The sequence below is a fragment of the Eleutherodactylus coqui genome, chromosome 4, assembly GCF_035609145.1.
Source record: "Eleutherodactylus coqui strain aEleCoq1 chromosome 4, aEleCoq1.hap1, whole genome shotgun sequence".
Lineage (NCBI taxonomy): Eukaryota > Metazoa > Chordata > Amphibia > Anura > Eleutherodactylidae > Eleutherodactylus > Eleutherodactylus coqui.
In genome coordinates, this window is record NC_089840.1 from 24,308,911 (window position 1) to 24,334,555 (window position 25,645).

Consider the following 25,645-nt stretch of genomic DNA (forward strand, 5'->3'; position numbering starts at 1 on the left):
TCCTCAAGACAGGTCATCAATAGCACATAGGTAGAGTTCACCGCAGGGGACCCCACCGATTGGCTTGTATCTAATTCAAGCCAGCCAATTAAGTAGGTTACAAAGCAATGTCCATCACTCTGTTCCATTCACTTCAATGGACCAATACTACTCTACCAAGAGTTCTCCTGACCTTTTCTTGGCTCAAGTTACACCTTATCCAAAGACTGGGATATCACAGCACCCTAAACAGCAAAAGCAAAAAAATCTCTTTAATCCCTTGGCAGCCTCGTTGGGAATCAGAGACTCTAACATACTGGTTTACTGCACTAAGGACATCAAATTGAGTCTTCCAGCCAGCCCATAGCCGCTTCAAATCGTCTAAACAGCCAATCTGCTATCGAGGACTTAGTCTGAGGATAGATCATCAGAAGTATTGGACCATAAACCCTTTTAACCTTTCCGCAATTTGTACAACCAGTAGTTTCTATGTGTAGCCAGTCAGGCTAGCTGTTGCTTACTACCCACATTAATGAGCCTTGATGCTCCCTTGACCACTTATAGCAGGTACTAACGACTGCATACCGGGAACATCACCGACAGTTTATTTACAGTGAATATTTGTAACTAAACTGCAATGCTCAAAAAATTAAGGGAACACTCGAATCACACATTGATGATCTCCATCATCTCCAGACTCTTTCACGTCTGCCAAATGTGCTCAGTGCGAATCTGCTCTCATTGTTGAAGATAATGGGGCACCAATGACTGATCTGTCGATTCTACTGTTTTCTGGCAAACACTGGGTGCAACATCATCATCCCGAAATCCTGCGATCATGGCACCCAGGATGTCATTGCTGATGCAAGGCAAACGAGTTGTGAGGCTGAAGGCTCTGATTGGCTACAATGGTCAACTGACTTCTGCTGTCCGTATAGACTGTGATCATTGCTGGACCAGCTACACCATTTCCCAGGGGAAGAAGAGAGGAGAGAGTATGACTTGTTATTTTATCACATGGGTAGGTGTTTAATTTTCTCTCTAAGTCTGACAACCCCTCTAAGGGTACTCAAACTTTTTTTTCGAGCGGTGTAGATGAAACATGCAACTATGCACTATGATAAAAAGGTATAACAGCACGATGAAAGTGCCATAGTGCCAGAAATAGTCCAACACAGAATGCATTGATTTTTGACTCACACTCTCAATATTATACATATATGATAGTTTTTTATAGGAAGCTGTTGGCTCACACTTTGATCCAATAGTGGGAGCCCATCTGCCATGTCAAGGCAATCTCTTCAGATGGGACTCTACACTGACAGGCTTATCTCTCTTTGGGCCGAGGGCCTTCAAAATAAGCTCAGAGCATGTAGGATCCAAGCTAAACTCTGCTCTAATTAAAATCACTCTGATTATATACATTTATTGTTTCAGTGCCAAGAAAAGGGATTACAACATTGGCCTGGTGGGATCCAGACATGGTTAAGCCTAGTAGAAAATGTACGACTTTGTGGAATTATAATGAGCTGTCCATAGAAAGAAAAAACAAAGCGCCAGGGAAGGGGGGGGGGGGGGGGGGGGGGGGGTAAACGTACAATCAATATTTTAGCACATTATACATGTTTTTAGTGTCATAGAATTTAAATGATAGATCCACCCAGTATCGGCTATAAAGACATCACTTAATACATAGTAAGTCAGAGCACTTAAGGCGAAAACTTTGATTTTCTGAAACTTAAAAGAAAAAATAGTCACTGAAGACATTGTGTGGCTATGCTAAAAATCTATAAGCAATTTCTATGTTCGTCTGACTTGCCAATATGGAATTAGCAGAATGAAATAAGAGGAGTGAATGGAAGACCCAATACATGCCGGTATCAACAGGCTCGAATTATATACTTTAGTGACTCAATAGGTGAGGGGGAAGAGTAGCAGCGTACAAGTTTTGGGTTAAAAGGTTGGAATATCTAATCATAAATCCAAGGAAAAAGGGCAATGAATGTGTCTCTGGTCAAAGGAGTTGTCCCAAGATGAATGGGTAGTCAAGCTTTACAGACCCTTAACCCTTTCCAATCCACTGTCTGACGTCTTCAGACATTCTGATTGCAAGCTGTACAGTTCCGATGTCGGAAGATGTCTGGCAGGGTATTCTTACGGTATATTACTGGCCGCTCTGTTGTCAGGGGCCTTTCAAGCATGTCCCATACCGCCGTACTGGCTCTAGCCAGCAGATGGCGCCATTGTATAATGGCAGAAAGAGAAAACCCCCTAGGAAACCCTGAATCCAAAATTGGATTGCAAAAAGGTTAAAGAAACGTATTAGGGCTTGTTCCCACTACCGTTCGTGATTTCTGCTCCGTTTTTATAGCAGATAAATGCAAATCAAACGGAATTAAATAGTTGTTTTGTCCTCCATTGATTTTTTTTTTAATAAAATTGAAATACACTGTCAAAGAAAAAAAAAATGAAAACACAGCCCTTCTCACCTTTCTCTCTCCGATCATCAGCTTTTCTTCAATACCTCAATGCAGCCAGCACTCGATGTGAACTATCCATTATATGCATTCTTCGTTGAAAAAAGTCAATGACCTAGAAAGAGCTGTCATTCTGCTGCAAAACTCAGCATGCAATTACATCTCAGGCAGATATTCAAATTAGAGTTGTGGTATGATTAGATGAACGGTCTTGCCACCCGAGGCCCTAAAAGTGGTTCCCCCTAAAAAGGCTCTCAGAGGCTACTTGTGTGTAGTGGACCTTTTTATTCATTTGTATAGAGCTTGTTGACCACTAGACATGACTACTATGCAATCAAAAGAGATTTCACCCAGTGAGAGTTTGGAATGCTGTCAACGAATTGCCCGTACCACCTGGGCTGTTCAGACAAGACTGTCAGGAGGTGTTGGCATCAGTGGATGTAGGAGGGCACGAACACAAGGCAACCAGGATCAGGACGACCTTGACACACCACGAGTAGAGAGGATTGTCTGATCGTCCGACAAGCATGAACAGCTCCAATTATTTCATTGTCCGCCATCCGGAGACAGGTGGCACCATCGTTACAGGCCCCTATGTGTCGGAATCATTTCCAGACGCTTGACTGAAGGACATTTCATCTCACGGTGCTCATTAGGTGTATGGCCTTTGACATTCACCCACTGACGCCTGTGTTTGCAGTGGTGTCGTGAACAACGCAACTGGACTGCTATGGAGTGGAGCCGGCGTGCCTTTAGTGATGAATCCAGTTTTAGTTTTGGTACAGACGATGGCAGTATTAGTGTCTGGAGACCTAGACACTGCTGGTATGATGGTCTTTGGGGCCATCACATATGACAGTCTGTAACCTCTAGTAGTAGTATGTGGCAGAATGACAGCTCAGCAATATGTTCAGGACATCCTGTAGCCACATGTGTTCCTCTCATGACAGGGCTTCCAAGAGGCATTTTATAATATAAGATAATGCTCGGCTGCACATACAAGAGTGTCACAGGAATGCCTCCACAACATTGTCACACTTTCATGGCCTGTCCGTTCACCAGATTTATCGCCAGTAGAGCATGGGGGACCATCTGGGATGTCAACTTTGAAAGCCTATGAGTTTGCACAATCTAGAGGGTCAGTTACGGCAAATGTGGACCAATGTTGTGCAGGATACCATATGGAACCTGTATACCTCCATGCCTACCTGTATCACATCTTGCATGCAAGCTAAAGGTGGCCCAGCAGGTTACCAGAGCCTCCCTTAAAGGGGTCAGTTTTCTGCAATATATTTTTCCTTTTTTTCCTCCATATTGCAATCCATATATTTTTCCAATTACTACTTAACATCATGTACTTATTTTTAATAAGATGGGTGTGGTGTTCCACAGTCAAAAAGGACAGGGGAAAGGGTACAGCCCTTTCTAGTGCCATGGCGTATATCAACTGGTCTGTGGGTAAACGAAGAAAGCTGTAATTGGGTTAAACACCTAACTAGCTTGTAAAGGCGGTATACATGTGCTACTACTTCCTTTGGGACCCCTATTCTTGGGATTGGGGAGGGTCCCAGCAGTTTGACTCACATCATAGTTATCACCGAACCTGTGGATATGGGGATAACTTGATACCTTGGCCCAACCACTCTAAAGTTTTTAGTGCTGAATCTTGTTCACATCACATGAGCTTTGTGGGTTTTGTTTTCCTGCTCCATTACAGGAACGGGAAAACCAAATCCACTGACCAAATGGATTAGTTTTATGCGAAAACCAAAGAGCACCAGATTAATCCCAGTGAGTGTAATAGGATCCATTCAGTTTCCGTACTCCATTTTACAAGACAAAATAGCACAGCATTCAGTGTTATTTTATCCTGTATGTTAACAGAATTCGGTGACACAGAGCATGCTGTTCTAGTAATACATGTATTCTACTGTATATATCCTTTCATGTGTTTCTCACATCAGCCTATGCAAGGAAACATAGATCTTCCTTCTTAGTAAATAACCGCATCTAAATGGTTAACATATTGTACGCTCGAATGTACAAGGTGCTACTGTAACTCCCACACTTCTTTCCCAGAGACAAAGCTGTCCGATAGCGCTCTGGGACCCCCCTACTGCTGATAAGGGGAGCTGATCTTCCACCCCCCACCCTTGGATTCCTCAGGCCATGCAGTGATATTAATGAGTCTATTCTCCATTAAGTTTCATTTATAAGAAATCATGTGTTTTAGTAGTAACACACCTTAAGGCGTTAACATATGTTAATCATTAGCCAATCATGAGTTATGACTTTGGGGGGGTGTATTTCTATTGCTGCGTCATTTTGGAGATTACATACATACAAACACCATGATGTTATTATGTTATTAATAAATCAAAAGTGTACTGATGTTGACAAGCATTGTGTCAGTTACTTATAATGCATGCACTTCTCATTGTAACCAATTTAGAGCAGTACAGTGAAGTCAGAGGGATATGATTTCCCATAACAATGCCTACAACACCCTCCTATAGATGGCAGTGGGTCAGCTGGTGACCCACTATGGTTTATAAAGCTGCTGTAAATCATAGTTATAAATGCCATTAACCCTTTCCAATCCAATTTGAATCCTGGTTTTGCTAGGGGGCTTACTCTTTTTCTGCCACTATACAACGGCGCTATCTGCTGGCTAAAGCCAGTACTGCATGATGTGTCATGTTGGATAGGCTCCGACAGCAGAGAGGCTGGCAATATACAGTAAGAGAACCTCAACGGACGTCTTCCAACATCACAGCTGTACAGCCTTAAATCATAATGTCTTTAGACGTCAGACAGTGGATTGGAAAGGGTTAACTGTAATATATATTTTTTTTTTAATTACCCAACGAACGTTTTTATCATTTGTCAGTAGATTGGTGGCACCTTCATACCACCCAATGATTGGACAAAAGAATTATTGGGAACCTTTTTCTTTTTGTCCAATCAACAGGCAAATGTAAAATGCCCTTAAATGAAGGACTCCCCAGCGCAAATATCACCCTAGTGCACAAAATTTCATTGTTTTCCATTGTACTAAAGCAAAAAGCTTGCAGTATAAGGAGTCTTGTGCAATCTCCTTCTCGTACATTAGTACAAAAAAAACAAAAAACTAATCAGACTATCCAATACATGTTTAATAGTTCTATTGTGCTGCAATTTGTTTGTGGGTGTTTATCCTGCTGACAGCTCAGGTTGGTTGATTCTGTTTTTGAATTATCATAATGGATTTATCGTTTCGAGCTCCTCGCTTTAATGTTCAGTTTTAATATCAGCATCCAAATTAGAGAGTGTAAGCTGTATGTGAAACACGGGAGAATATATCTACACATACATGGATTATTTATCATCTCACAGTCATTTAACAATGAAAGCCTTAGAAGATTTAGATGCTTTAAATATCTCCAGACAGAACCTAAGCACCATAAGAGATGATCTCCTTACCCTTAACATACTTAACAAGTAATCTCATTACCTGTGCTCTGCTTGACTCAGACGCAATTACTAAAAAACTACATTACCGTGTGCAGCTCAACAAAAGAAAACAAACTGTTGACAACGTAAATTCTACAAGGAGCTCATTCCTTCTGACAGATATGGAAAAAATGGAATTAAAAGATTGCGATCAGTCATGCCCAATTTACAAGCATGTTGTCAGATGCCGTTGTTTGGAACTTTCAGATAAAACTTTGAAGTAACTTTACACTTAACCCCCCAATGACCACTGACAGGTACATCAGTCACTAGCTGCCTCAGGGGGTACGTGTCCACTCTGTACTAGACAGGTGCCATCGGTTTTCAAGAGCTGACACTCAAATGCAAATGGTCATGATCCGAGCCAACTCCAATCGTGGCCATTTAACTAACCAAGCCGAATTACCATATAAATTGTGGTGACATTTTACAGAAAAACTGGTGCTGGAACAGATTCCATAGTTTTTTAGGAGATGGGTCAACACCAAGTTTGCCATCACTGTTATGGTCCCGACTTGCAGAATCAAGACAACGTGTGATTTTTACTCCACCATAAAAACAAACTTTAAAAAAAAAAAGAAGAAGAAAACAAACCATGATGCAATTCTGTCCCCCTTCATTTCCCCTCATTTAGAAATAGCCTCAAATCACATCATAAAAGGTACTTAAAGACTAACATTAGTAACATAAAAAATTAAAATAAATTTAAAAAACCACCACCACACATATTCGTCCTGTAAAAACGAAGCCTTATACAGCAAAGTTAACTGGGGAAAAAAAAAAAAAGGCTATGGCTCTTCGAAGATGGAAAAAAAGAAAAAAAAAAAAAAGGAGAATGGAAATCCTAAAAATAGCTGTTCTTAAAGGCTAACCACACGGGTGAGCGCGATATCGGCTGTGATTCATGGTCTAATAGACTCTCCAACATGCGATTTCCCCGCACATGTGAGGCATTTTTATACCAAAACCGCTTCACATCACTTTGTGGAAGTAGCGATCCTCCGCTGTGGCTTTCTCATCGTTTTCAATGGGGAAACCTTGCATCCTGTGCACCTAGAATGTGGTGCGATGCTGCCGCCAACCCCATTGAAAACAATGGCCGATGCAAGGCCACCCCCAAAGATCGTACGTGCCACAATTTGTTTCCCGCATCACGGGGAAAACACACCCACAATTTTCTCATTGTGAAAATGGCCTTAAAGGGTTGCAAAAGAACCTGTCAGCACTTTTCCTCCCATGAAGTCAAGAGCAGCATATAGGTCGCCTAGATGAAGAGCTGGCCAAACATTTTCTACTGGAGTCTCATCAACCAGGACAGAGAGATTTGAGCCTCACCATTGGTCGTTGTCTTTTTTTTTTTTTTAAGTTACCTCAAATTACTTGAACATTTGTCTCCACACATAAGGGGTTAGTACGGCTTGCATCTTTTAACATTTTTGAAATCATTTATGTAGCACATAAATATTGCACAGCGTTGTATAGACAGAGATGGTCATGACTCCACAACGGGCCCTGACCCCATCGGGGCTGACCATTTACATTCACCTGTTGGTAAGTTTTTTGGGGGGTTTTTGGAGTGAAGAGGGAAACCCACAAACCCAGGGAGAGCCTACAGACTGTATGCAGAGGTTGTCCTTGGTCAACAGTACTAACCGCTGAGCCACCGTAGAACTCTCTCATTTACATTCATTTAAAACCCAGTAATATATCATTCTTACATCCATGTAGTTGAATCCGGTCTATAAACAAGGACAGATTTGTATCCCCTGGAAGCAAAAAACAAAGCACCAAAGAACACAAATGTATTTCATACTGTTACATACTTCGCTCGTTGACTTTCATTTCTACTACCAGTTGTATAGAAAAGCACAGAACCTTACATTTTTTCATAGTGCTAAAAGGAAGAGAAAAAAAAAGTGGTATCCCGACAAACGCCACTGGAACATATGCCAAATGCACACATGCAGGGAAAGCGAGAACAAAGCCTTACTTTCAAGTTCAGATTCTTTTTAGTATCAAACCACTTACACTTAAAAGGGGTTTTCCGGTGGCCAACTCTGTTTTCATTACCGTCTCCACACACTACAAAATACAACTACAAAGCTGGCCCGAGATACCTTTCAAATGCTTTTCCTTACCTCCCCCCTAATTTCCTGGGGCTGTGCCATATGGTTTACATTTGTCGATGCGGGTCACTTAACCCCTTAACGGCCGCCAATACGCCTTTTGACGGCCTGTATCAGTGGTCTATGTATGAAGAGAGATCGCGGGGTGTCCTCTCTTCACATATACGAGGTGCCGGCTGTTTCTTACAGCCGACACCTGGTGGCAACAGCTGTGATGAGCCACGCAGCTCATCGAACCTGCTAACCTTTTGAATGCTGCTGTCAAGTAACGCAGCGGGGCTGAACACAGCCATCGGTGGTCAGAGCCGGAAGTCTAATAGAAGGCATCACTCATCGATTTCAATGACGCATAGTCATAGTATGTTAGGCTGAATGAAGACAATGTCCATCTAGTTTAGCCTGTTTCAATTAGTCTTTCTAATACACTTCTGGCCCTGACCACCGTTTACTGTCTGGCTTTGCTGCAGTGACAGCGGGCCGAAGGATCAATGAGGATCTCGATCAACTATTGATGACCAATTTTGAGAAGTCCTCAATAGTCAATGCTTGGAATACCCTTTTAACGCCACAGGGCACAGCTAGGACAGCTGAGGGGTACTTAACACAACAGAAGGTACACTTATGCCATGTGGATAGCGCGAGATCAGAAGAGATCTCGCACCATCCGGCAGTGGGAACCAGCTGTTACCGATAGCCAGCTTCCTGCTGCAATAGCAGGGGTGCATAGGGACATCATCGGACCCCCACAATGAAATTGTGGAGGGCCGACTAGTTGCAATGGCAACAGGACGAGAAATACAGGCGACCTGCTTTGCCATTGCCTATGATCACTATTACAAGAGATAAGGCATTGCAGGACAGACGTCCTGCAATGCTTTATCATAGCTGCTATTGTAAAAAAAATAAAGAAAATGTAAAAAAAAAAAAAAATACCCTTTTTTGTGCCTTTTCCCTATTAGTATAACAGAAAAAAAGCCCACATATTTGGAATCGTCGTATTGGTAATAACTCAAACAATAAAGTTATAGGACTTTGAATGCAATGACTTAGAAAAAAAGTATGATTTAAAAAGAAAAAAGGAGGGGGGGGGGGGTTGTTGTGGAAAAACCTAAAAATAAATAATAATTTTGGTGTTGTTATAATCGTACTGACCCAAAGAAAAAATGTATTGTGTCATTTGTGCTGCATGATTAACGCTCTAAAAAAAGAAAAAACAACTAAACAAACAGAAAATAAAATGACAGAATGGATCAGTTTTCTCTCCCTGCCAAAAGTGGCACCAATAAACAATTCGCCATGCAAAAATACAATCCCTTATACGGCCATGCCGACGGAAGAATAAAAAAAAGTTATGGCTCTTGAAAAGTGCAGATGAAAATCCCCCAAAAATTGTTGTGTCCTTATGCCCAAAATAGGACATGGCCTTAAGGCAGTGTTTCCCAACTCCGATCCTCAAGGCACCACCAACAGGTCATGTTTTCAGGATACCCTATAGTAAGATAACCTGTGGCAATGTCTGAGGCACCGACAATAATTACATCACCTGTGCAACACTGAGGAATCCTGAAAACAGGACCTGTTGGGGTGCCTTGAGTACCGGAGTTGGGAAACACTGCCTTAAGGGGTTTAAAGGCTAATACACAAAGAAAAAAAAAAAGAAAGGAAATGTTCAACTTGTAGTGTGGAGGATCTGTAAAAATATTCAAGTCATTACAGTTCAACGACAGTTAAGGAAAAAGAATTGTGCAAGAATTACTATGAAAATCCAATAAGCAATATAGTGCCCAACTATAGATGTAGACTGCTTATGGGCACACTTTAGGGATGGGTGTGGCAAATTAGATAGAGTCAAAGAACAGCAATAAAAGGGGCAAAATAAATCAAATTTTAGGACAAAATAACTCACTTTTTATAGTCAAACAGCCTGCTGTCCCAGAGATCATGGGTTCCTCTAGGTCCATCATGGAAGAAGCATGCATTTGTACCATCAAACTGGTTGAGGCCATCCTCACTGTTCTTTGATGCATGACTATGTACAACGTCAAGTAAAACCTGAATTCCCATAGAATGGGCAACGTCAATTAGTTCCTTTAGATCTTCTGGGGTTCCATATCGACTATTATATATTAAAAGAAAATATAAATGTTACCCAAAGAGTACTTCATATGAGTACAAGTGTCATAAAAAACCTATATAATGTTGGTCAGAATAAGTTACTTTGTAGAGGAGGAACATAAAACTCACCGTGTAAAGGGCTTTTACCGTAAACAATTACATCCTAAACCGCAGAGTTTATTTTTACTTTTTCAGGTAAGGGCACAATTGTTGGGGCATACAGATGAAATATTGGGGGCGCTATGCTGTGGACCGCCATCTATTAGCCAAAATCTGAGTTCCACTGAAAAGAATGGAGGACCCATCTTCCCAGTCAATACATAGATGGCCTACTGATTTCATGGACACCACTTAACGCTTCATTCCTCCTGGAGTGCACTGTACGGTGGTCTACAGATAGAGGACAGCACTAGAATAGACCAATATTATAACGGGTTATCCAACCAGGCAAAACGCTTACGCAGTCCAACGGTGCTGGCACCTCCACTTCCTGCCAAGTTTCGATACCGGGTTATGTGATTAGTTGCGAGTCTTCCTCCTTCACAAGTCGGCCCTCCTCCTCTGTAGCTACGTCAGTCATGACAGAGCACAGCGCTGGCTTAGTTATTGAAATGAGTCAAATAGCCAGTCCCTGCGATGTCACTATCAATGGGAAGGTGGCTTGGTGTCAGAACCAAGCCAGAAATGGAGGTGCCAAAAACGCTGAATTGGTCAACACTTTGCCTTCCTGCAAAATCCCTTTAAACACATGCATTCAGAGGCTGCCTTGCAGCTGATTGGGGCAGGGCTATGCAAGGCAGCATGGGAAGCTTGGGAGAAGCAGCCCTGGCCTATACAGGACCAGAAGAATGGCGGGCTTAGGATACGCCACCCACCTGTAAGATTGTAAAAAGCAGAAAAATAGGAAAATCTACATGGAAAACAAAACCGATAGGCTGGGCTGCTTTTGTAAAATTCTTGAAAACTGAGGTAGGCTTTAAACCAATTTATGGTCTGTTTAGCGGTGTTTGCACCTCCATGTATGAGCAGATTTCATGTTGATTTGCATATAAAGTAGTTTTTTCCAAGTACCTTGATGCAGCAAAGAAACTGGTGATCTGGTAGCCAAAACTTGCATAGTAGGCGTGCTCCATGACCGCCATCATCTGAATGCAGTTATAACCTGTTGAATAAACATATTACAGTATTGTGGTAAGCCTTACTAAAAAGGGGAAGGAAAAAAGGAAGGGAAGATGGGGAGTTGGGGTGGGGCGATGCGGTGAAAAAAAAAAAAAAAAAAAAAAACACTCATGTATACGACCCCATTCAAAAGAATGGGGTTCATATTTGTGCGAGATTTGTCGCAACTCTTGCGTGGCCTTAGGGAACCAGGGACTCCTTTTGGTCTCTTCAGTCCATTTCCTCACCTATTATCTTCTACTTTTCAGCTTTTGAAGACCTGTTAGCACTTCTGACAAGTGTAACGGGCTACATACCTTTACATCTGCATCCTTGCTGACTGCCTCCATTCTTCTAGCCCCCTGTCCCCTTCCATTCTCCCACAATAGCTCCCGTTACATAACGAGCCCAACACTGGTCTGTCAAGCTGGTGGTTTATTTGGCGCCAGTGTCAATATAAAGTGATGTCAGCCACCGCCCACTTGACAATTTTCGAGTTGGGCCTCCTACGTAATGAGAGCTGTTTGTGGTTGAATTGAGAAGGGGAACGGGTGCTACAAGAAAAATAAAAACCAAACATGAGGGATTCAACAATGGCTATAAAAAGTTACACAGCCCATTCTACTTACTTATAGGGCCCTGACAAGTCCTTCATAAAAAAAAAAAAAAAAGTTTATGCATCAGAAAGCCGCTCTCAAATACCAAATCTCAACAAACTCTAATGAGCGCGGTTATTTTTCCTCCTTTTTCCTAAATTTCAACCGATTCAGGAGTTAGGCCAAGTGCACACTGGAATATTTTGGGGCTGTGTGCCTATATAATTCCATGGACAGTGCCCAGCTCCATCACAGCCTATGAGGCTATACACATGGACATTTGTCGCCCCCGCTGCCACCACCACACGGTCAGCATAAAAACAAAAAACATACAAAACTCCCTGTGCCCTATTACTCTATGATTCATGAACGAGAAATGGTGTATGTAAGCAGTCTGATGGAGTTGGGTACGAGTCTCTCAGATGTGTCTCACAGTAACAGCCAAGGCTCATGAGCCCGGGTGCAAAAGTTTATCTTGTCCCCCCCCAACTTCTCTTAACCCCTTAATGCAGAGACGCAACTTGAAGCTCTTGGACCTGCAAAACCTGTAATAGGGCCCCCAACTCGAATGCTTTATTCATAGTATATGGAGAAAAGAAGCCTTATAAGGCCCCCTAAGGCCTCATGTCCACGGGAAAAATCAGGCCCGCTATGGATTCTCCATGGAGAATCCGTAGCGGGTCCCTCCTGCCCCACGGACATGATGCTAAAGAATAAACTCACCTGCAGCGGTCCGCGCGTGTCTTCCTTCCGTCGCGGCCGGATCTTCTTTCTTCGGCCCGGCGGATGTGCTCGGCACGTCGGCTGCGTGCCAGGCACATCCGCCGGGCTGAATAAAAGTTTCCGGCCGCGAAGGAAGGAAGACCTGCATTGCCCGGAGCAGGTGAGTTTAATTCAGGCACGGGTCTCCTGCGGATCCGGACGGCTTCTATAGGCTTCAACAGAAGCCTGCGGGAGCCGTCCCCGCGGGGGACCCGCGCCTGAATGGAGAATGTCCGGATTTTTTCCTGCACGCGGGATCCGCGCCTGACGGGAAAAATGACATCCGCAGGTATTTAACTACCTGCGGGTGTCTAATGCATCCCTGTGGGGCGCGGATCCCGCGTGCAGGAAAGACGCTGCGGATTTAAAATCCGAATTTGCCTGTGGACGTGAGGCCTAAGGCTCCTGGGCCCAGGTGCTACCGCATCCCCTATAGTTACTTAATTTCTCCAAAGGAGGAAGAATCTATTTGGACTCTCGTAGCTCCAGCCCTCTTCCTTGATTATATATATATTATATATATATATATATTTTTTTTTTTTTTTTTTTTTTTTTCAATGTCAAGCCATGAACCCTCATAGTTTGCATCCCGCTTAATATTCCACGCTGCAATCTTTTCACTTAAACTACGCATTACTAATGAATATTTATAAGTTATGAAGGCTAAAAATTAATAAGAGGGAAGGAAAAAAAAAAAGTAACATGATCCAAAACATAAAAGTATTCTGGAAGCAACGAGAGGTAATAGGCATAACTCCCTACAGAAGAGACGGGCGAGGATATTCTGCATACGAAAATAATGCGTATAATCCAACTTAATTTAAAACCAGGTTTTTTTTTTTCATTAGAATGTAAATAGCGTTGCCGGTCGCTGTCTAAAATTAAAGCCGGCTTAATATTTTAATGTTAATAACCTCCATGTAAATGATTCAAAGGTCGCGCGGTGATGTCCGGAGAAGCCCAAAACTGCAACATTTTTCTGTTTTAATAAGACAAAAAAAAAAACACAGGAAGATGCGAAACGCAAATCCAATTTGACTTTTGCATATTAACTATGCCCATCTGCATGTCTTGAACTTCACATGCACTTTTGATATTTACAAGGTAGATCATGAAAGGCGGCAGAAGTAATTGATTGTTTTGTACTATACCTGACGTTTCGCTATGGCGCTTTTTTTCCGTAAATATATTTCAAACGCACTGTACTTATATCTTTAATCATTACACATTCCTTATCACATTCAATTCCCTGAAGGAAGCTCTTGAAAAGAACAGACATAAAAGGCTGATTTTTTTTTGCTTCGCTCTCCCTAAAAGAAACACCTAACGAATATACGAGAAGAAGGGAAAAAAAAAGTTTTTCTGTTTTTAAGCTTGTTTCTGCCGCGTTTGTCACATAGTTAAAAACTGCTATCCTGTGATATGAAACGAAGAGAAACCTGAAGGGAAAATGGTTAAGTGATAAATCCACAGAAGTTAGAACAAATCCTTCTTAAATAAAACTTTAATGTCAGTAAAGAGATCCTCCTTCAAACAGACGGGAAATTATTAATATCAGTAAACGAATAACCTTCAGGTTAATAAGAGCAAAAAAAGAACCAAAATTCAATTTTTCTTCTTCTCCTTCGGAACGTACTGTTATAATGTTCCTGCTCGAGTGTAGAAGAAATGTAATTATTCTCGAGGTGTTTGTTACGGCGCCGTTTTAATTAAAATTATTAATTTTAAACACAGAAGAACAAGGATTTCTAAAGTGGGCGCCGTCCTGCGTGTGTACAAGCATTTTATAGACACGCGGTATATCATTCAAAACGACAGAGTATATATGTATACACAGGGTGAAGGCGAAAAGCCGGATCCAGCGCTCGCTCAATATAGATGTCCTATATTGAAGTAATAGCGTGTATGAAGACATGGATGCGCTACACGATTGTATGGTGCACGGGCCCCGGAACGTGGATTTCAATTTTAAGTTGTGGCTCCTCTAAGGCCAGTCTCACACGACTGGCTCGGAGCCCTCAGCGGAATCTGGCCCTGACTGCGGCCATGCGTACCTGTCTTCTTTTGATTTCTTCTGTACTGCCGATGTACGCGGTAAGCAGCCATCGGACATGCGTAGTACTTTCTTTTCTCAATCCTCTGTTTTCTCCGCGCCGTCGATTGCAGATGGGCCGCAGGTCGGACGGCTTCCGTTGACTTCAAAGTTGAAGCGTAGCATGTGAGAAGTAAAAGTCTGTTTTCCGCGTCTCTCTAAGTGCCGTGGGACTAAAGTAAAGAATCATACGTTCTGGTCGTACGGCCCTTTGCAAAAGCATACTCAAAAGGCGGCCCAACACTGATCAGTACCCGAATGTCCCACATATGACGGTGGATGACTTCCTGGATGATCTGCCGCTATCGTAGCAGAAGGACACTTCAAGTACGATTTTGCATAGGCCGTACTACCAGAACTTGCATTTCCTCCTCTTCAGACACAGCAGCGGTCCGTCGACACTTAGAGACGGGGTAAGCAGATTTCTGCTCCTCACATTACTCTTTAACTTTGCAATTGGGTTTATTCTTTCTTCCAAGGTCTACAATGCAAAATTGAAATCCATGTTTCAGAGCCCCCATGAGTTGTGCGCCAAACTGTCATGTCGGAAACGCTATCCTTGCTCCTCAGGGAGAGCACCTAGAAGGTGAGTGAGGAGACTCAAAAGGCCATTTATGCTCCTCTGGGTAATATGCAAATAAGGGAGATGGAATACCACCTCCACAGTGCCACCTATTGGAAGGCAAGCCTTGTAACAATAACCAGGAATTGAAAGCAAAGCCAGAACCCACCATCTAGGTGCTCTCCCGAAGGAGAAAAGATAGCGTTTCTGACCCCCTTAACACAATGACTGGCTTTGTTTTCAATTACCAGTCATTGTTTTAAGGCTTGTATAAAGAGTCTGACTTTGACTTGTAGGAATGCTGCCTTCCAATAGGTGGCACTGTGGAGGTATTATTCCATCTCCTTTAAAACCATCATGTAGCACATCTATGTCTTCCTATTCAAGTATGCCATTGTTATTTCAATGTAGGACACCAGTTTTTGATCTTTCTGACCAGGCAGTCCTAATTTCCCCTGCAGCAACTGGTAACATCCCTGGAGGTCCAAAAGCACAATTCCTCCTTTCTTAGCACGGATGGGCTGTAACATCAGAAAAACCAGTTCCAGCGCCATTAGTGTCCAACAGAGAGGAGACACCCCAGTAGACAAAAGAGCGCAAAAATGGATCACTGAGCAGTGGAAAGATACCACCTGGTCAGATGGATCCAGATTTCTGTTGTACGGTGCTGATGGGAGGTCAGAATTTAGAGCAAGCAGCATGAATCGATGATCGCTTCCTGTCAAGCTGGTGGAGGTGCAGTAATGGTGTTTGGAAAGTTTTTTAGCACAATCTGTCTTCTGATACCCATGGATGGATGCTATAATGAATTGCTGTGTTTCCGAAGGCTAAAATAGGTCAAATGCACTAAAAGATGGGGGCATCAAATGTTTTAATTGCCACAATTCTCAGGGCCGAAGGGGGTTTATTCTCCCTCTCTCACTCTCAAATTAGGCAAACAAGAATTTCAACCCTGCCTATCGATTCTCTAATACATCCTAGTAAATAGTAGATCAAGAACTCTGGCAAAACTTTGGGGGGGGGGGGGGGGGGGGACCTTCTCTTACCACTAATGATTGGACTTGAATTCTCAGATAGTCCTAAAAAGTCTATGAAACCCATTTGATGATTTTAGAAAATAGAGATTAGAAAACTGACATTTGAGTGACCAAATTTGCCAAGCGACACATTTGACGGTTCATAGAATAAGAGAAAGGATTTGTAACATTCTCAAAAATCACCAAACGTCAACTTCAAACCTGCCAAAATTTATTCACCCAACGCATCCCAATGACCAGCAAAGCAATCCGGTTTATAAACTTGACAGTTCTCAGTGAAGGGAGGTCACCGGTAGGCAACATACTTGTAAGCGCCGGGTCGGGCACACCATTATTGTTTTGCAATTTTCAGAAAGAAAGTTTTCTTCTTAATGCTTTTATTCATAATTCTACAAACACGACGTTCTCGTACATTCAGAAATTCTTTAATAAGCAAAAAACATAGGAAATAACCCACACAACGTATGAGGCGTGGATGGAAGCGAAACTCCTCCTTTGGTGAACTCAATGATACAGAGCAAACTTAAGGGTTGCATAGGGAATTAAACATGAATGTATCTCTGAAGCCACACAGACATCAGCCAAGGATGGGTAACTAGAACGGGTTGACGAGACAAAGGGGTGGAGCTACGGTCAGGTAGTGGAACCTAAAACCATATACGAATCATTTATATAGCATTAACATATTCTGCAGCAATTTACAAGACAGAGGGGGCTGCTTCATTCACTTTCAATGGGACTTCCAGAGATGGTCGAATACAAGCATTCAGCAATTTCCGTTAGCCCCATTAAAATGAATGGAGCAGCGACTGTGCATGTACGGCCAGCGCTGCATTCAGTTAGACATCACTGCGGGTGGGAGAAGCGACCCTGTAGTGAGGAGGTGAAACACGGGACCCGCGTTCTTAGGATCAGTGGGTGTCTCAGCGCCGAGACCCTTACGAAACAAAGTTATTCCTCATCATGTGGATAGAGGACAGCTTTAGATTTTGAGATAACCCCCTTTAAGCCAATAAACACTTTGAATATGAGTAAAGATGAGCGAGCATACTCGGTAAGGCGATATACCCGAGAGCATCGCCTTTTTCGAGTACCTGCTGGCTCGTCCCTGAAGATTCGGGGGGGGGGGGGGCGGGGATGAGCGGGAGGTTGCAGAAGGGATCGGGGGGAGAGAGAGGTCTCTCACTCTCCTCCCCGCTCCCCATCGCTGCCCCGCACCGCCCCCGACCCCCGTGAATTTTCAGGGACGAGCCAGCAGGTACTTGAAAAAGGCGATGCTCTCTCAAGTATATCGCCTTACAGAGTATGCTCGCTCATCTCTAAATAGGAGTAAAAGCCCAACTAGCAGGAGCTCACAATCTATGAGGAAGTAGGGGGGGTGACCAGAGGTAGCAGTATGCGCGTGAAAGACAAATCGCAGCATATCCTGTTTTGGTCTATATTAAGGACCGAAATAGACCATGTACGTCTGTGGGCGCGGTAACAATATGCAGTGAATACGCAGAATACAGACGTATTTACACAGGAATCAGTCTGCCGCGCGTTGTTTTTTTCTGCGCATAAATAGGTAGTGATCCCTGTGTATTTATGCACCAAATAGTCCGAAATACTCAGGGAACTGACACATTTCAGTCGTGAAACCAAATACAGAACACCCCAATGAGTGAGCTCCAAAAGCTCATTCACACAAGTGTATTTGAATTGTGCGATGTCCGCGCGTATGATACTCTGCATGTCGCGGCAATTCAAATACATTGATTTTCACATGCCCCACTCATATAATCCGCGTATAAAAAAAGAAGGCAGCATGTTCTATTTTATTGCACATTACACCGAAAGAGCCCATTGTTCTTTATGGACGTTTAATACGTTTAATACACAACCCCACTAAGAGGGAGCGGGGAACTAAAGAAAAAAAATAAGTCGCGCCCACATGACAGCGTACAAGATAGCCAGCTCATGCAGCGTTCTATGTATATAACCGTGTGATTGAGCCCTTAGTCAAATTTGTTGCAGTTTACCATCAAAACTTGTGACCTCACGTGTATGTGCCTCACTCATCATCACCATAGCATCTACAGGGTGGGCCATGGGAAACTACACCAGCAGCACACTTATGAGACCTGTCCAAAAGAAAACCTGTCTTTATTGCTCAAGGCAACCAATCAGATTGCAGCTCTCATTTCTTATACTGTTGAGGTAAAATGTAAGCTGCACTGTGATTGGTTGCTATGGCCAGCAAGGATTTTCTTTTAGACTGCTTTCATAAGAGTGTTGTACCAGGATAATTTCCCGTTGCCCGCCCTGTAAAACAAACTTCATTAGAATGTTTACTAGGAAATATTTTAATTAGATACGCCATGAATCTAAGAAAAAAAAATAAAAGCCTGTGGACGCTTTTGAAAAATTCTGTCAAGGTCTAAAAAGCAGGCCAAATGGAGCAATACGCAAATGGACCGCCATGTTGGTTTGCTTTGAGTATTTTCTGTATTGGAAATAGCCGACACCTTTGCAGTCTAACAATTATTCCCAATTCCACTGAATAACTTTCCCGAGCCTGGAGATTTATATATACCAGTATATAGATTGCGCTCGCCATCCTGGGACGGGCTTTCTAGTAGGCTTTTTTTTTTAAATGAAGAGTAGTATACATAAAGCTCTACGAGCTGCTCACCAGCTGGTATTTGGGCATGTCCAGATACAAAGTGTATTAGGTTGTACAAGCTGTGGGGAAGCCTCTGGGATGATGGGATCAACTTATGAGGAAGGATGTAAAAGAGGGGTAAAAAGAGTTAGATTAGGGGGATATGATAGGCTCCCCTAAAAAAAAGGTGTGTTCTTGGGGTATGGTTAAAAAATTGTGGGCATTGGGAATTAACCCGATCTATGGGAGGTAGCGCTTTCCAGAGAAATGATGCAGCTCAAGAAAAATTTTGGAAACACAAGTACATAATCTAAGGTCATTAGCAGAATGGAGAGCACGAGTAGAGTGGTAGACAGACAAGGGAGGAGATATAGGGGGGGGAGGAGGTGCAACACTCTGGAAGGCTTTATGGATGACCGTAATGTGTTTAAGGGAGTTGTCTGCCCTCTTTTTCCACTGATGACCCCATCCTCTGGATAAGTCATCAGTAGTTTATGGCCAGGGGTCCCAAGGGATGGACCCCTATCCATCAACTACTGATGACCTATCCAAAGGAGAGGCTCATAAGTCAAAAAGGCGGCAGACTAACCCCTTTAAAATGTATTCTATAGTGGACCGGCAACCAATGCAGTGACCGGCACATGACCGAGGCATTGGTGCAGTGATTGGACAAAAGAGGAGCCTGGTTGCTTCATTTAAGGTACCTTGGAGAGGGGAGAGTTTAGTGAGGAAGACTGATCAGTAGAGAGTCGCAGTAATCAAGCAGAGAATAGATCAGGGCAACAGCAAGCTGAGTGAGCAAGCGAATGTATGTAGAGAGTGAAAGAGCAAAGTCAGATAGGACCCCAAGATAGCAAGTGTACGGTCTGGGAGTTAGACTGGGAACACAATTCTGGCTCCATAATATGAAAGTATGTCCTGGCATGACCTAGAGTCTCCTGACCAAAATATTCCTAGATGCTCAGAGGTCAGGAGACCCAATGTCAGGCCTAGAAGCACTTCCATATTACGAACAGAAACAGAGAGCCAGAATGCGCAATTATGTTCCCGGCATTATGGTGGTACCACAAAGTTATGGAAATGTTAAGTTTAGGTATTTTAATATATGGTGAAAACAAAAAATGTTGAGTTTTTGAAAAAGTTCCCATTTTAGATAAAGAGGGGAGGGGGGCATGTTAGAGACAGCTGGCAGACAATCACTCGGTTTTAAAGTGCAGCCCATCAGGCTGAATGAACAGGGTGGTGTTGGGCTTTGCCCCTGCCTATGAATAACCAACTTTTCAAAACAGGCCTTGCAACATAACTAGGGACACAAGCCAAACCAGAGTCTTCTCTATAGGCCACTTTTAGACAGGCATACTTGAGCACTGTGTTTTGCAGAATGTGATATGGAGCTACATATCCATCCAGAGGGCTGTATTTTTCACAACAGTTTAAACACAAAGCAGGACCCGTTTACCGTTTCTGCCTACGAATTGCTATTATTTTTCATTGGGTTAAAGTGGATCACTATTCGCCAAGAAGAAAACAAAAATATATGGTGGTAAACATAAATCAAAAACTATTGACATACTGTGTGAAATGTGACGTCATCCATAACACGGATCCGTTTTACAGACATGTTATAATACACTTGCCTGAAATTGGCCATACGGAGGAAATTTTGGTTTGGCTTGGCTTATGTCCCTAAGCACGTTGCAAGGCCTATTAGAAGGTTAGGCACTTACTTGGTACCTTCCAATAGGTGGCATTGTGCAGGCATTTTTCAATTTGCATACCTTTTTTCCCAGGGAGCACTGCATGGCCCATAGATCTCCGTAAACACTTGTGGTGCTCTCCATAAGGAGAAAAGTTATTCTTTCAGACTCCTCTATATAGTAATCAGCTGTGTGTTTCAGTTCTACTGTACAGTTTTGTTTAACCCCTTAGTGACGCGGCCCTTGTTTCTTTTCCATTTTCGTATCCCCCCCCCCCAACTCCTTTAATCGTAAAGCCTTTATTTATCCATCGACGTCGCTGCATAAAGGCTTGTTTTTTTCGGGATGAGTTGTATGTCTCAATGGTGCTATTTAATGTACCATATAATGGACTGAAAAAGTTTGACAAAATTCAAAGTAGAATAAAATGAAAAAAAAAAACAAAAAAACAAAACATTCCGCCATCTCTCAGTGCGTCTTGTTTGGGAAATGGGAAAGAAAATGGAATTCTGCCATTTTTCGGTGAGTCTTGTTTCTGCGGCGCACAAACTGCAACAAAAATAACCTGACAACTTTATTCTATGGGTCAGTACGATTACTATGATACAAAACTTGTATATTTTTTTTTTTTCGCTGTACTACTTTTATTTTTTTTTCAAAGACATTTTTAAAAAAAAAAAAATTTTCTGTTGCCATCGTTTGCGCGCAATAACTTTATTTTTCCATTGACGCAGTTGTGCGAGGGCTCATTTTTTGCGAAATGTTTTTTAGTTTAGTTTAGATTGGTACCATTTCCGAATACATCCGACTTTTTGATCGCTTTTTATTACATTTTTTCTTGGAGACAGGGTGACTGAAAAAGTGCATTTCTGGCGTTCTTTACTTTTTTTTTTTAGACGACGTTCACCGTGCGGGGTTAAATAATCCACTACTTTGATAGATCGGACTTTATGGACGCGGCGATATCAATTAATTATTTTTGTTTTAGGATTTTGATTTTTTTATTATAGATATGGCAATAGGGGGGGCGATTTAAACTTTTTACACTTAATAAAACTTTATTGATCTTACTTTTACTTTTTTTTTTTAAGCTCCCCCTGGGGACCACATTACATTAACATTACATCATAGCATCACAACATACTGCGATCTGACACCCCACGGGGACAGCTTGATAGGCAGTCTGCTAAGGCAGCCCTGGGGCCTTTCAGGAGGCCCCCGGCTGCCATGATGACTGGGGATTTACCTGCCGTGATCAGCTGCGTTGCCGATTGCAGCTACTGCCCGCGGGTGTCAGCTATAATAAACAGCTGACGCCCGCGCTGTATGAAGAGAGGTCGTCCTGCGATCACTCTTCATACATAGGCTTCCGATACAGACGTATTGGCGGTTGTTAACGGGCTAAGAGAGTCAATGCCAAGGATTATCCATAGGAATAGTTGTGCATGACTCGGATATTCATTTGGCGGCACACTTCAAAAATACTCCAGTTGAATGCAAAAGCCGAACATGGTGTGAATTTGTCCATTTCTTTCCTAAAAATAGGCCATGACATTTAATCATATTTAGGGCCAAGACAGATAAAGAAGGTTTACTTTCCCTCTGACTTCCCCGAAGGCTGAAGGGACCTAGAGAATAGCAGATGAAGACGGAATGCGTGACAACATGAGCCTATAAGGAGCATTACAGCCCATAAAACGTCCTTCTGGAGGAAGTAACGCAAGGTGAACATTTATAGCTTTGGAAAACAGAACATATATTGATCAAAAGACAATGAGAGAAAGCAGCAGAAAAGTATTCTTCCTCCAACTTACCAAGATCCTTTATCTTCGGGAGCACATTGTATGTGAAGTTTTTATACGATGCAATTTTTCCTTCAGGTGATGCAATTCCAACATGAGATTCATAAATGCGGATGCTGTTTGGCCTTCTTGGGCGCTCGTGTTTAAACTAAAAGAAAATGGTAAAATCGGTATATTGATTAGGTTATAAAGACATAATAAAAGGGTTGTCATTACATAAAAAGAAAAGAAAAAACACAGACAGATGGTATGGCCGTTCCGTTGCCCGTCAGGTTATTGCAGGGGTTCTGGCTCTTCAGATCGTTCTAATAATGAAGCCTACTTCCTTCTTGCTCTCCGTACCGGCCATGACAGAAGACTGCTGAACAGCCACCCCTTGCAATGACATCATAGGCGACATATATACCCCAGGTGAAACAGGGCTAGAAGTGTAGGTTCCATCACCGCTTGACTAAGTATTTCTCCTGCCCGGGGAACCCTTTTATAAATCACTAACCTGAACCACTCGGGCATTGACTCAAGAAGACCTCTAAAGGTGTTGTGGTATCTGGAACGAAGGCGATAGCAGTAGATCCTGTATGTTGTGAGGTGCGGCCTTCATGGATGGAGCTCATAGGTACAGCAGATGCTTGATCGGAGTGAGATATGGGGATTTTGGGGGCAGAGTCAACACCCCTTTGATCAGGAGCGGTATGAGAAACATGAAAGGGTCTGCAGTGTTGCCGGGTGCATTATCCTGCTGAAGGACTGCAATGCCATTAGGTACTATAACTGCCATAAAGGAGGAAGGAGAGGGAAGGGGATACTAGGTATGAGCAATGTCTTGGTAGGTGGCGCGTGTCAAAGTAACGTCCACATGAATGCCAGGAGCCAAGGTTTCCTCTGATGCGCAGGAATTTTTTCTACACCCCGTTTTGTCTGACTTTTTACGACCTAGGTCTACTTTACCCTAAACCCTACTTCAATGCGCACTACAAGACTGTGAATTACAGTCAGGGATTTGGTGACAAACCTCACCCATCGAAGGCAGACTCAGACCTACAGCGTGGGAGTCTGTCTATTGACGGACCCTCAACACTAGGCGAGTGTAGTTTCTTTGTGCACATCCATTTTATCCTACTTTTTCCTCTGCAGCACAGTCCAGTTTATTAGTGAGGTTTAAGTAAGTGGCACATGTCAAAGTAATGTCTGCATGAATGCCAGGAGCCAAGGTTTCCCAGCAGAATATTGCCTAAAGCATCACACGGACTCCACCGGCTTTCCTTCTGCCCACGGTGTATCCTGGTGCCATCTGTTCCCCGGATAAGTGATGCAACAATCAATCATTCACTTGTTGTAAAAGTAATTAATGAGACCAGCCCTCCCTCCACTTTTTCATGGTTCAGTTTTGATGCCAATATGCCCACTGTAGGCACTTTTGGTGGGAAACAGAGGCAAGCATGGGCGACCAGACTGGTCTGTGGCGATGCAGCGACAGACAGCAAGCTCCGATGCTCTCGGTTATTTATCAGCTTTCTATCTCCAACAGCAGGAACTTAATCAGTAACTAGCGGGAACTGGACCAGATGATTAGCCTTGGCTTCCTACATGCATCAGTAAGCCTTGAAAACCATGAGCCCATAGTTGGTTCACAGTTTGTCTTTCCCTGGATCACTTTTGGTAGGTACTAAGCACTGCCTACTGCGAACACCCCACAAGACCTGCTATTTTGAAGATGCTTTAACCCAGTTATTAAGGTAAAGTCCCCTGGTACAAGCACCGAGTCCTAGGGTGACATTTTCTTGGCAGACTTTTTGTGGGGTGGTTTGCCATTGCCTTCCCCAGTCATCTTTGACTCCCCAGCTGGGTACTCATTCTACCGTCCTCGAAAGGATGGAAGGCTACTTAAAACACACGGGGATTGAACCCATAAACCTTCAGGTCGTCATCCACTTATTAAGCCACCACAATTTGACCCTAGCCGCTCCGATCTTTATAGTATTCCAGTTTCCAACCCATGAACAAAGAACTATTCAGTTGCTGCCTAATATACCCCCTCTTGACAGATGCCATTGTACAGAGATAGTAAATGTTACGCTAGATCAGTTTATATAGCAAAGGAAACCTGAATAATCTCAGGCTCCTAAAATATTGGAACCGCCTTAGTGCTCAGTTGATTTTGCTTGAGGAGGCCATGATCATCTAGAAATTTCCCTTGCAGTGGCAAAGTTTTAAATGGCAGCCATTCTAAAAGGAACGGCCATCCATGTAACAGATGGATGGCTCAAGTTCACAAGAGTCTCTTATCGGGCTTATACACAAGAGTCCTTAATGAACGGGGGGGGGGGGGGGGGGTTCTTCTAGAATGACAATATTCTATAATAAGGCATGTGGAAAAAAGTTGTCAGGGCTAAAGGAATATGTAACTATATTATCCATGTGAAAAAGTAACTGCCCCCCGGAAACCTAATGGTCATTTAAAGCATTATCGAACAGCAGCCAAATGTATATCAGTATTGGATATCAGCGTTTCACTGAACACTTGAGGAAGTTTAGCCCAATAAAATGAATTTGCAGCATCAAATCAATATACAAGGAACTGTGTAACAAGGCACAAATACAAAACTAGCTGAATACAACTGCATGTAGTACTAATAAAGTCTACCCAAAAAGAAAAAAAACAAAAAAACAAAAAAAAACAAAAAACACCTACGAGCAGAAGAACTTACCCTATACGTCTCAGCCGGTTGCCAATGAATCCAATCATACACCACACTTTTCTCTTCTTGAACAACATACTTGGCCCACGGTGAAATACGATAGATCACTTCACCAGATTTGGTTTTGATCACCACCTTTAAGATTAAAAAAAAAAAAAAAATTAAAAAAAAAAGGATACATACACCTATTATACACACGCATACAATTATTTTGCATTTACAACTAAGGAAGTATAACATTTGAATAAAACTCGACCCCCGGCCCTTTCACAATTAGAGCTTCCCTGTATGCAAATTAGGGGCATGACCCCAGCGTACAACATAAAATCACGTCAAAAGTATCAAATGGATCAATTTCAGTGTGAATCCACATTAGATGGAAGTTGATGCTCAGTTTGCTGGATTTT

At 42.7% G+C, this 25,645-nt stretch overlaps 1 protein-coding gene across 2 annotated transcripts in view; it reads right to left on the reverse strand.

The window, feature by feature from the left end:
• GBE1 (1,4-alpha-glucan branching enzyme 1) overlaps nucleotides 1–25,645 on the reverse strand; it is a 114,166-nt gene that overhangs the window by 45,882 nt on the left and 42,639 nt on the right. For both annotated transcript variants that reach the window (XM_066599141.1, XM_066599142.1), the window contains exons 5-8: nucleotides 25,248–25,373; nucleotides 22,552–22,687; nucleotides 11,261–11,351; nucleotides 9,981–10,190 (exon numbers count right to left, since the gene is read on the reverse strand). In XM_066599141.1, coding sequence (XP_066455238.1) covers nucleotides 9,981–10,190; nucleotides 11,261–11,351; nucleotides 22,552–22,687; nucleotides 25,248–25,373 — 563 coding nt within the window. The remainder of the gene's footprint in view (nucleotides 1–9,980; nucleotides 10,191–11,260; nucleotides 11,352–22,551; nucleotides 22,688–25,247; nucleotides 25,374–25,645) is intronic.